We start from the raw sequence: 12,292 nt of genomic DNA on the forward strand, positions 1-12,292 counted from the left end.
TTTGTTGAGGAAGGTCCTCACCTGGAACACTTCATACTGAGGAAATAACATCTCATTTTTTAAACACTTCATTCTCATTCTTGAGGGCAAGATTATACCAAATATTAGGTGCCACAATGACCTTACTCACTAAGATTCATTAAGCCTTGAATATTCATCTATTGAGCTCTTAATTTGTCTGTTTTATCTCACCATTGACATTAATTACAATGTCCTGTAATCCCACCCCTACCCCCCCAGTACTCAGCAGTATGCTACATACATAGTACCTAGTCAGCATGTATTTAAGTGAATGAAGTAAGAAAGAAAATCATAATTCATTTTTGTATTTAAATATCAGAAAGTTTTTTAAGATATTGGTTTTGTTAAAAAGCATGTATGAGGGGGCAGCTGGGTAGCTCAGTGGATTGAGAGCCAGGCCTAGAGACGGGAGGTCCTAGGTTCAAATCCAGCTCAGACACTTCCCAGCTGTGTGACCCTGGGCAAGTCACTTGACCCCCGTTGCCTACCCTTACCACTCTTCCACCTATAAGTCAATACACAGAAGTTAAGGGTTTAAAATTTAAAAAAAAAAAAAAAAAAAAAAAGCATGTATGATTGTTGGAAAAGACTGTCTAAAGTAAGATAATTATACATGTTCTTAGTGAATACTGATTTTTTTTTTTTTAGTATTATATGAAGAAAAAATTCTGCAAGACCCATGCGTAGGCTATTTAATTAAAAAAAGAACTTGGGGGCAGCTAGGTGGCTCTGGGGATTGAGAGCCAGGCTTAGAGACAGGAGACCCTGGGTTCAAATGTGACCTCAGATACTTCCTAGCTCTGAAACCCTGGGCAAGTCACTTAACCCTAATTTGCCTAGGCCTTACCTCTCTAATGCCTTGAAAGCAATATACAATATTGATTCCAAGATGGAAAGTAAGGGTTAAAAAAAAAAAAGAATTCATCCTCTCATTGACCTCACCAATTTCTTGTCATATAAATTGGTAAATAAAAATAGCTAGCTAGAAACAGATGTGATAGCAAGTCACTTTATTCTTTCTGGGCCCTGGTTTCCCCATCTGTAAAATGAGAGGATTGGATTTACTCCTAGAGATTTCTAAGGTCCTCTTAGTTCTAAAACAATATGAACTATAAAAATTATTTCAGTAGAAATTCAGCTGACTGCCTTTATTTAGGGGAAAAAAAAGTTAAATTTAATCAGGATTTTGCCATGCTGAGAAATCATTAGCAGAAACTGGTCTTCTGACCCATTTATAAGCACGTGATTTTAAGGTTTTAGAGTTGGAAAGGTCTTCAGAGTTCTAGTCCAACTTTTTCATTTTAGAATAAGGAAGCAAGGTCTAGAGATGTGAAGAGACTAGCAAAGTGATAGAGTAGTAAAGTAGATTCTAAGATTTGAATCAAAATCTTTTGGGCCACAAATACATTGTTCTTTCTAATACCTTTTGCTGCTCTTCCTAATGTTCATTACATGTTTTGACCTTATTTGCCTTAACTTTCAGTTCTGTCACCCTTTAGAAGCTACTGCTGCTAGTTTTATAGATTTTTACCTTAATAGTCCTTCCCAATGTAATTTGTAGGTAGGCTTTTTTCATATCTTGTTAAATGTAATCTGTGGCTTGTGAAAAAAGTTAAGCATACAAGTCTCTGCTTGGGAAATTTTCCCTTTTTTACATTTGTTCACTATTAAGTAGAGGAACTATGTACCCTACACTGTGCTTATTGTTGAGGAAGAGATAAACAGGAATAATAAAATAGTGTCTAACTCCAAGGAGTTTATAATCTAGTAGGGACCACAAAAAACTTTAATACAAGTTAGGCTATTCATTTAATTGTTGCATCTTTATATGTAAATAAGTAAGATATCCATTGGCTTTGGAGAAAGTGGGAGCAATTGAATCAATAGGTTCATAATATTTTGGAGCTTTCTTTCTAAAAAATAGCAATTTTTCTATACATAGGTGTTTTTCCAATAAATTTTGAACCGTGTGGGGGCATTCTTATTTTAATGAAGCTTTCAGGATTATATGTGCCTGATTCTTTGTCACCTGGCATGGTATATTCAGGTCAACAAACATTAAATATCTATTGTTTTACTAAGCCCTGGGTAAAGAAAGACAAGTAAAAGCTGTCCCTGCCCTCCTAGAGCTTCCATTTTGTTGGGGAAAAGAAACTATTGTGTGTATAAGTATATTGCACTGAAAACTGAGGAGGAAGAGAGATGCTAAACTGAATGAAGCATTTTATAGGGGAAAAGTGGTAAAAACAAAATATAATTGAAAACCCTTTTTCTTTGTTACAATGGGATATTTTGTTGGGGGTATGGGGGACATGGGAAGAAACTAATATGAATACAATCACACCTTTAAAAAATAATATCATTAGGGACAACTAGGTGGCACAGTGGATAGAGTGCTGGGAGAACTAGATTCAAATTTGACCTTGATACTTCTTAGCTGTGATATCCTGGGCAAGTCACTTAACCCCAGTTTCGGAGCTCTTGCCCTTTTGTCTTAAGAATTGTTATTAAGACAGAAGGTAAGGATTTTTTTTTAATGTCATTGACTATGAATACTGTTGGAAGTAACATAAGAAAGGGCTTATGGAAAATTTAAAGGAAAAAAAGTGGCCGTATTGATATGAGGGTAGGGAGTGGGATGGGATGGGAAGTGGGTGAGGGAAATGGAGTTTGGAAGTTTTGGGCTCAAGTGTCTTTGGACATATCCTGGCAGTATGACCCTGACCTGGACCAGTCTCTTAGTGCCCTAAGCAATTCACTGACCGAAAATAATTTACTACTTTGGAAAAGGGTGTTTCTTTACCAGGAATGTTGTTACAGGTCTGACTCTGTGTGAGAGTGTGTGTGTGTATGTACATACACATACCTCATTCATGTAATTTGCTCTGTTTTGTATATGACTGTCCATTTTATTATCTCTCAAGTTCAGAATTACTCTGATCTCAACAGGCACCAAATAAAATGAGCATGTCATATATAAAATAAAGCAGATGATGAGGCTTATTTATAAAACCATGAATCTTTATTACTTGCTTTTTTTGTTTAAGCATATATAAAGTAAAAACTGTCCTTGTCATTTGCTTTAATTCTTAAACATTTAGTTTGGAACCACCTAACTTTAGTTGTTTTGGTTTGGAACTATTGTGAAAAAAAAAATAAAAAAACAAGATCCACGAAGTTGTCATCTGCTTACCAAGGTGCTATAAAAACTCCTGAGACAGAAATATTTTGGCATCAGACTTATAAATGTCACACACAGAAGACCCTCTTTATTTTTGGTGAGCAACATGAATAAAATAGTGTCTATTGTCTCTACTGTTAGCATATATTTGTTCCCATTCTGTAGGTTTTAACTCTTGAATTTGGATCACTGCCTAGCAGCCTTAAACTTTTATCCAGTTATTAGAATAAAAAAGAGTTTTTGCTAAGAGTTAAAAAAAATATTTTATTTTGCTTTAGGAATACCCAACTCTTACTACCTTCTTTGAAGGGGAAATAATCAGCAAAAAGCATCCTTTCTTAACCCGGAAGTGGGATGCAGATGAGGATGTAGATCGTAAACACTGGGTGAGTAACTCCTTGAATGATCCATTTTGCCTCTTCTGATGACAATTTGGTAACTAAAGGTAATTTAGAGATTTAAGATCTTTTTAGTTTGTTTAAAATCTCTAGCCCAAAAGGGAAAAGAAGATATGTCTCTAATTGGTCATCATGCTTGCTTTCTTATCAGAAGTTAAAACTGTGAGCAAAATGAGTATTTGTTCCAGTATACTCAAATGGTGAACTTATTAATGTATTTCTTTCAGCAATATATTATAACCCATCTACAATCGACCAGCTTGTGGTAATCTTCATATATTTGCCACTAAGGGGCTACCCCGTATTTTGGGTGAACATTCTTGAGTTTTCCTGATGTCTCAAGCCAAGGATACCAAGGAAGCACACAGGGCTTTCCAATCTTTGTTCCCTCAACATGAACAGCAGTAGCATCTTTTTCACTTGTAAATTTCTTTGATGATATCTTTTATACCACTTCTTCTGTGGAATTAATTTCTTATTCATATATGTTGTAGCCTGTTTACATCTGTGTTCTATGTTGTCTTTGAGTGAACCTCAATTACATTTCTTTGAAGAATGTTTCATGACTCATAAGCCAGTTGTAACATTACCAGAAGAATACTGGTTTTAAGAAGATGAGCCTTCCCCTTCCAACCAGGGAAATTTTGAAAGAATTTTGCAGTTTTCCACAGGTACTCCAGTCCACTCTTTTTCTCTCATTCATCTCTAGGCCCAAATCACTATACATTTACAGTATTCATTTTTAAAAACATATATATATGAATGTAGAGTTTTAAAGGAAATAAAGGAATTTTAAGTGCTAAAACAAAGGATATTGTATTTGATCCTAGAATGGATTCTTAATCTTTTTTGTGTCATCTAGAATCCTTCTCAGAAGACTATTTTTAAATACATAAAATAAAATATAAGGGATTATAAAGAAAACAAATTATATTAAAATGTAGGTATTAAAATTCTAATACTATATTATACTTATGCACTAAATAATAATATATAGACAAAAAATTTTTTTAAACACATATCATTGTGAAGGGTGTTGCTTAAAAGATATTGAATGATCTTTAACCAGGCAACACAGAGGCCTTGTTGGATATCTAATAACTTTTTTTTACGGTTATGGTGGTTAAAAACATTGAAAATCTTGATCCACAAAAGATATATTGTTATAAATGGAATTAAATCTTCCAAAGCTTACTTTATTTTATTTTAAAACCCTTATCTTCTCTCTTAGAATTGGTACTAAGTTATCAGTTCCAAGGCAGAAGAGTGATAAGAGCTAGGCTAGTGATGGCAAACCTATGGCACAAGTGTCAAATGTGGCACACAGAGAGCTCTCTGTGGGCACGTGTCCCCTCCCTCCCCCTACCCCCCAGAGTTCATTACTAGAAAGGCAGAGGGACCTGGGCAGAGCTGCTCACATCCCGCATCCTTCCAGCCAGCAAACCAATGGGAGTGCTTCTTCCCTCCCCTGTGAAGGGGAAAGGGCAGGGCAAGGCATGGCACTCTGTCTCTAAAAGGCTCACCATCACTGAGCTAGGCATTTGGGATTAATCGACTGTCACTGTGACAGCTAGTCTGAAGTCTGAGGTCACATTTTAACAAACCAGGGACTTCCCATCTCCAGCCCTGGCTCTCTGTTCCTTGAGTCTCCTAGCTGTCCCTCTGTAGTTCACTTTACAAGGTGTGAGCATAGGCTTCTTTCAGTGAACATTAGTATTTCTAAGAAATTTTGAGTTAAACTCAAATAGAATAAATTGTCTTTAAGTTTTTGGTACTAAAATTAGTGAGTTTATCTTTGGCTAGATCATCATCCGCAGTGCAATTTATATCAAAGGATTGTCATATTATGGTTCAACTTCATCTAAATAGAAGTAACTTTTGAAAGAGTTCTTGAATGTTTCCATTTGTTTTCAGATTTCTCTTTTCAAAGAAATGGCATGATTTTGTATCTTAAAGCAAGCAGTCTTAGCACTTCTTTAGGCTTTTGAAAGTTTGCAAGAATGTCAGCTTCTATCATCATCTCCTGTTCTGGCAGTTTAGCCAAGACATTTGTCATTATCATTCATATTGGGGACTTCAGGCCCTTGAATTGAAAGATTTGGCATATTAATGTAGCTAAATATGTCTGCCAGGTAAGCTAACCAGTGAATAAAGTCTTTTCTTTCAAAATGCTCCAAGAATGGGTTTTCTATTTTCTTTGAGGAAAAAGTGAAAGTTGTGCCCTTAATTCATTCCGGCACTTCTAGACTTGTCTTCTTAAAAGCCAGTAAACTTCTCTGTGTTAAAGAAACATTTCATATTTTGTTCCCATTTCTTGACAAAAATTTTCAAAGATGTGATATTTTAAACACCTGCTTCTGATAAAGTTGGTGACTTGTGACTGTTGACAAATTCTTTTAGGGTTTTTGGAAGAGTCTTTGTTGCTCCTGCATATCTGTGATCATAGGAAGAGTGTCTTTTTTCTCCAAAACAGCAATTCCTGATGTATTACCAAGTATTACAGGAGCTTTATCTGTGCAAAGATTGTGAAGGTTTACTTTCCAAAGTTTCGTTTGGCAAAAATATTTGACTGTTTCCAAAAGCTGACAGCCTTTCTAGTATTCATAAGGGACTTCAAAAGTAAGAATTCTTCTTTGATGGTGTCAGTGTGCATGTAAGCAAACAAAAACAAGGAGCTAGTTACACTGAAAGATGTCTGTTGCTTCACCCAGTGGTATATTGGAGAGGGATGGTAAGTTAGCCTATTCCTTGGTGACCTGCTTCAAAATGTCCATGATTCTAGAATGTATCATCATTTCACAGTGAAATAGCTTTCAGATTTTCTTCTGTTTCAGAACACAAACCATTTTGACTATTGCCAGTACAGATGACTTTACTAAAATCTTTCCAGGAGCTTGGGACTTCTTTTGCTGAGCAGTTCAGTAAAAAGCTTTATGAGATGCTTCAAGAAAAGGTTCTGTGAAGTGGCAAATCCAAGTTTGGAAAGTGTTTCAGCTTTGGGGACATTGAGTTTTCTTTGCATAAAAAGAACTCATCTTTATATGCATTTTCAGAATACACACATGTCAGTTTTCCTGGTTTTTATACTCTTTATCCCAAGGATTTTTCTACACACACACACACACACACACACACACACACACACACACACACACACATCCTCCCCCAAAGAAAAACCCTGTGGCTTTTATGTCTCATTAATCCATTATTTTGTTTTTTTAGGAGTCTCTACTTAATTTATTAATTTATAACATTTCTCCATGGTTATAGGATTCATGTTCTATCCCTCCCATCCTCCCACCCCCTTCCACAATTCCACTGGGTTTTACATGTGGATCAAGACCAATTTCCATATTATTGATATTTGCATTAGGGTGTTCTTAATCTGTTATTTTAATAGTGAAACTAGGCTGTTTGGTGGCACAATGTATAAAGCACTTTTCTAGAGCTAGGATGACCAGAGTTCAAGTGCTACCTCAGACACTTCTTAGCTATGTAATCCTGGACAAGTCACTTAAACTGTTTGCCTCAAGTTTCCTCAACCATAAAATGGGTATTATAATAGCACCTACCTTCTAGAGTATTTGTGAGAATCAAATGAGATTATATTTATAAAAAACTTAGCACAGAATCTGCTGGTACATAGTGTAGGGATAAATAAAGCTTAGGTATTATTATCATTAGCCATATAACGCAGTCTAAACACTTTTCTTTGACATTTCAACTTAAATTAGGTCTGCAAAAAATATAAAGCTAAAATAAAATACTTGATTCAGTTGAGTTTTTTTAAAACTCAGTATTTTTGTATAACTTTTCAGGGATTTGATAAATCTGCATAGAAATAAACAATTTGTGACTATTCAAGAACTTTTTATAAGTAAGTAAAATAAAACAAGTCTTATAGTTTTTCCAAAGTTTTAATTCTTTTCATGGCTTTTAAACCCCCTCATAGAAATCTGGATTATAGCAGTAGCTTGGGAGTTATGTCCTTCTTGGAATTTTGCTACTGTTGTGTCTAGAGTTGTATCCTTGAAATAATGTTTGCAGTTTTCTCACAAAGCTAGTTTTTAAATGAGTAGAATTGTTACATGAAAATATTGTACAATAACATAATGTGTATACATGTCTTTACTTCATAACATACTTTGTACAAAAAGGGAGAATAAAGAGGAAAAATAGTGTAAAGAGCCTCTTATCTGCAGAACATATCTCTCGGTGCATGATCTTTATCCCTGTGTAGTCTGTTAGCAGTAATTAATTACTTTAAATACCACACTTCAGCAGTTACCTCAACCATCAAATGTGTTTGAATTTGCCTATTCTACATGTGTCACCCATGGGCCTATATGTGTTAAAAAAGGCCATGTCACTTTATGGAAAGTTAAGAATTTTCATTTCAACTTCTGATTTTGCAAAATAAAAATAACTTGCCTCCATAACATATTTATTCACAAACATTTGCTTAGGGAATACTGGAAGACAAAATAGATGTCCAGGTCACCAATATAAAAACATACCACTTCACAGTTTGTTTCACTGAACAATTACTAGGTATAGAAGTGCCCCGGCTAACTCCTTTACATGAGCCTCTATAGAAAGAGACCTGTGATCACATGAGACCTAGTAGTAGGTCTGATAACTATGGTAATTTTGAAGAGGTGATGAGCATAAATGATATCTGTGATATCTATAAAAATGAAATATATGATACTATCTTTGATTTCTATTGATAAGAGTTACAGGTATGGTAATACTACTGTGGTTTGTTGCCTATATTTATAATTGATTTATAAAAATTAATTTAGAGTTTGGTGAAAATAAAGATGTATTTTTTTTTCATCCCAGTTCATAGATTCCAGGATAAGAACCTCTATCCTAGAGGTAATAGGGAGCCCCTGGAGTTTATTGAGCAGGATAGTGACATGATTAATCCTATGGTTTTGGACTATTCCTATGATTGCTTTATGTGGAATGGTCAGGAGAAAGGAGAGACTTTAAGCAGGGAGGTCATCTAATTGGCAATTACCTTAATGTAGGTGAAATGTGCTGAGGGAATGAATTAGCTCCGCCTGAGTTGAGAGGTGACAGATTTAAGAGATACTGTAGAGATAGAATCAAGGAATCTTAATAATTGATAGGATTATATGAGGTAAAGGAGAATGAGAATCCAGGAATGACTAAGCACCTAGGTAATTAGGGGGAAAGTAGTAGCCACTTTACAAATAGGGAAATTTGAAGACTAGTGGGTTTGGGTGAAAAGATAATTCTGTTTTAGATAATGTAGAGTTTGAGATGCCTGTAGGGCATCATATTTTCAAATGTGTAATAAGCAATTGGTACTCTGAGACCGAAGATCAGGAGGGAAAAATAGGGAAGGATGTGTAGATCTGGGAGTAATCTGCATATAGATGATAATACAGTCTAGGTAAATAACTAGGTATGTACAAAGGTGGGATCTGAGCTGAGTCTTGCAGGAAGCCAAAGAAGTCAGGAGTCCATCAACGTACATTGCAATGTGCCAGGCAATGTGCTGAGGTTTAGATGAAAAAGAAAGTAAAATACAGCCCCTACCTTCAAAGAGCTCACATTCTAATGTAGGAGTTAATATGCAAATCCCTATGTACATATAAGATAAGATACTTATATATATTTTATATATGTGCACACATATATGTAGAGAAAAAGAATAAATGGAAAGTTACCTCAAAGGGATGGCAACTTATATAGGCTACTGGGAAAGGCTTCTTGTAGAAGCTAAGGTTTTAAGAAGTCATGAAAGGGGCAGTCATGAAAGGAGCCGGGTGAGTCAGTGGATTGAGAGCCAAACCTAGAGACGGGAGGTCCTGGGTTTAAATCTGACCTCAGACACTTCCCGGCTCTGTGACCCTGGGCAAGTCACTTGACCCTCATTGCCTAGCCCTTACCACTTTTCTGCCTTGGAACCAATACATAGTATTGATTCTAAAATGGAAGGTAAGGGGTTTTTTTTAAAGAAGAAAGAAGGAGAGGGAGAGGGAGTCATGAAGGCCAAGAGGCAGAGAGTTCCAAACATGGAGGATGGCCAGGGAAAAGGCAGAAAATTTGGGGATAGAGTGTTGTGTTTGAGGAACAGCCAGGAAACCAGCGTCTCTGGATCTCAGAATATATGGAATGGAGTAGGGAATGAGAAGACTGGGAAGGTAGGGAGGCAGTCGAAAGGGCTTTAAAGGCCAAACTGAATTTTATAATTGATCTTGGAGGTTTGTGAGCTATTGGAGTTCATAGGGGTTGGAGTTTATAGAGGTTGGAGTCAGGGGGTTGTTTGTGTGATATGGTTAGACCTGATCTAATTATAGGGAAGATTACTTTGATTGAGTGGAGGATGAGCTGTGTTAAAAATAATATTGATATAGGTGGATATAGATAAAAGTATTAATAGTTTATTTAAAGCCATATTGGTAAATTAAGAAGGCTACGCGCCTGCTAAGATCTAATTCAAATTGTCCACCATTACCTCCTGCCCACCTGGCTGCTTCGTAGGAAAGAGAACGTCTCCCAATCACATCAGGAGTCTTATACCTCTGTCTACATAATCACACCTACTGTTGTAAGAGGAATCATGGGAAATGTAGTTTCCAAGTCCCCTAAACGTCCACAGGAAGTTTATATCATATATCTAAATATTAAAGCTTAATGAACCCCAAAGAATCCCAAATTCCAATAACGCAGCTGGCAAGAAGTGAAATTCAGCCTATGAAATATGGAACATTTTTCTGTGAACATCACATGGACAGGTACATGGTAGGTATGTGTAGGTTCTAGTATGTAACTCATGAGAAGATCTGAAGAATAGGATTAAAGATGTCATTAAGCAGTCTTGTGATTGGAAGAGAAGATGCGCTGGAGAAAGACAGCAGATGAGCAGCTGCAATGCTCATCCCCTTTCAGAGTCAGAAAAACAACTAGGAAGTCCTCCATCACAGGGCAGCCATGGTTGGAGTCCGATTTGCATCCTGAGAGGGAACTTTTAAATGGTGATCACAGAACCATTTAAGTATAGCCTTTACATGAGCAAACAACCCTAGGATTAGTTACTAGTGAAATACTCCTGTTAAGTTCAGCCCTGCCTTTGCCACTAAGAACAGGAAGATAAGCAAATTTTGGCAAGAAATCTAAAATGGAGAAGAAAACTCACAGTATAGACAAGAATTTCATTCTTTTAGCAGCCTACTTATTTAAACACCTATTCTGAGCAAATTCTTCTGTGCTATGCCATTGAAGATGTGGGTGTGTGGAGTGAAGGCACAGATAATTAAGATATCTTACCCCTTGTGGAGCTTATAATTTAGTAGAAAGAAAGAAGCCATTAAGAAGTGAGAAATTATTCTTTTTAATGGATAGTAGCCAGGAAAAACTCATAATTAGAATCTTTTAAAATTATTTTCTTTTCTTGTGGCCAAGAAAAAACAATGGCATCTTCCCTCTAAGTTACCAGCATGATCAAAAACAGTTGTAATGGATTTTAAAAAGTTTCAACTTACAGTATTATGGATTCCAGAATTTTGTTTTTTCTATCAGTGCTCATAAACTTGGTAGCCTGGTATATCAGTCTTCTTTTAAGAGTCTTTATTTCTGTATGGTCCTTGCCTCATAATTATTTTTACAAGCCCTTAAAAGTAGTAACAGTGGGGCAGAGATATACCTGCTGAGTTACCTATAAGGTCCTAATGGAGAGGCTGCTGAGGTTTTCCAAACCTGACAACCACTACCTACCCTTGCTAATTTATATAAGGACAGATAATCCTGTCAAAAAAGACTTAAAGAAGCCTTGGTAGGAGTTGTAGAGATCTTGATGAGAAGCTGAAGACCTTAAATGTATAGTAGATGCCAATTAAAGGTAGGAAAGTCAGAAGAGAGGCAAATTTGGAAAGATGAAGAGCTGGTTTAAAGCAATGTCTCAGAGTAAAATTTTGATTCCGGACCATGGCTTAAAATAGAGAAATGATGGACTCTTGACTCGGGGTAACATGTACCTAATATGGGTTTGCAGAAATATATTGTCTTATAATTATGCTAGTCTGATCAATTTCTACTTATGCTGATGATGATGAGCATTGATAGAAGAAATCACACTTTTGTGCTAGTTCATACATGTCATTTAATTTATCCCATTCTCTTACTTTCTAATTTGAGAAAATCAAGGATATTCATCTTCTCTTTCTCTTAAAACCCTTCTACATCTTTACACCCATCTTCTATCCTTTTTTTAAAGTAATAATTTATTTTCCCCCAATTACATGTAAAATGATTTTTAGCATTCATTAAACATTTTTTTAAAATTTCCAAATCCTCTTCTTCCCATCTTCCCTTCCCACCCACCTCTATTACATGTGCAGTCATATAAAACATTTTTCCATATTAGCTATTTTATAAAGAAGACATCTTGAACAACAACAGAAAGAAGAAAGTGAAATATAGTATGTTTTGGTCTGTATTCAAACTCAAATTAGTTTTTGTTTGACCATGACATCTTAAACTAATTGGTCCATATCCTTGTTTTCATTAAAAAGAATTATCTATTTTGGCTGTTTCTATTGGTTATGAATTATTTTTTTTCTAAAAATTATTTTTATTGACACCTTTTGTTTACATATGCTATTGTGAATATATCTCCATTTCTGCCTTGTTTATCCCTTGTAATTAAGGCTTTTCT

The 12,292-nt window shown here is 35.7% G+C and overlaps 1 protein-coding gene across 1 annotated transcript in view; it reads left to right on the top strand.

Moving 5' to 3' along the window:
• Positions 1-12,292, top strand: part of DRC3 (dynein regulatory complex subunit 3) — a 92,521-nt gene that overhangs the window by 69,380 nt on the left and 10,849 nt on the right. The window contains exon 11 of the mRNA XM_044679929.1: positions 3,481-3,588. Coding sequence (XP_044535864.1) covers positions 3,481-3,588 — 108 coding nt within the window. The remainder of the gene's footprint in view (positions 1-3,480; positions 3,589-12,292) is intronic.

This window comes from Gracilinanus agilis, chromosome 1 (genome assembly GCF_016433145.1).
Source record: "Gracilinanus agilis isolate LMUSP501 chromosome 1, AgileGrace, whole genome shotgun sequence".
Classification (NCBI taxonomy): domain Eukaryota; kingdom Metazoa; phylum Chordata; class Mammalia; order Didelphimorphia; family Didelphidae; genus Gracilinanus; species Gracilinanus agilis.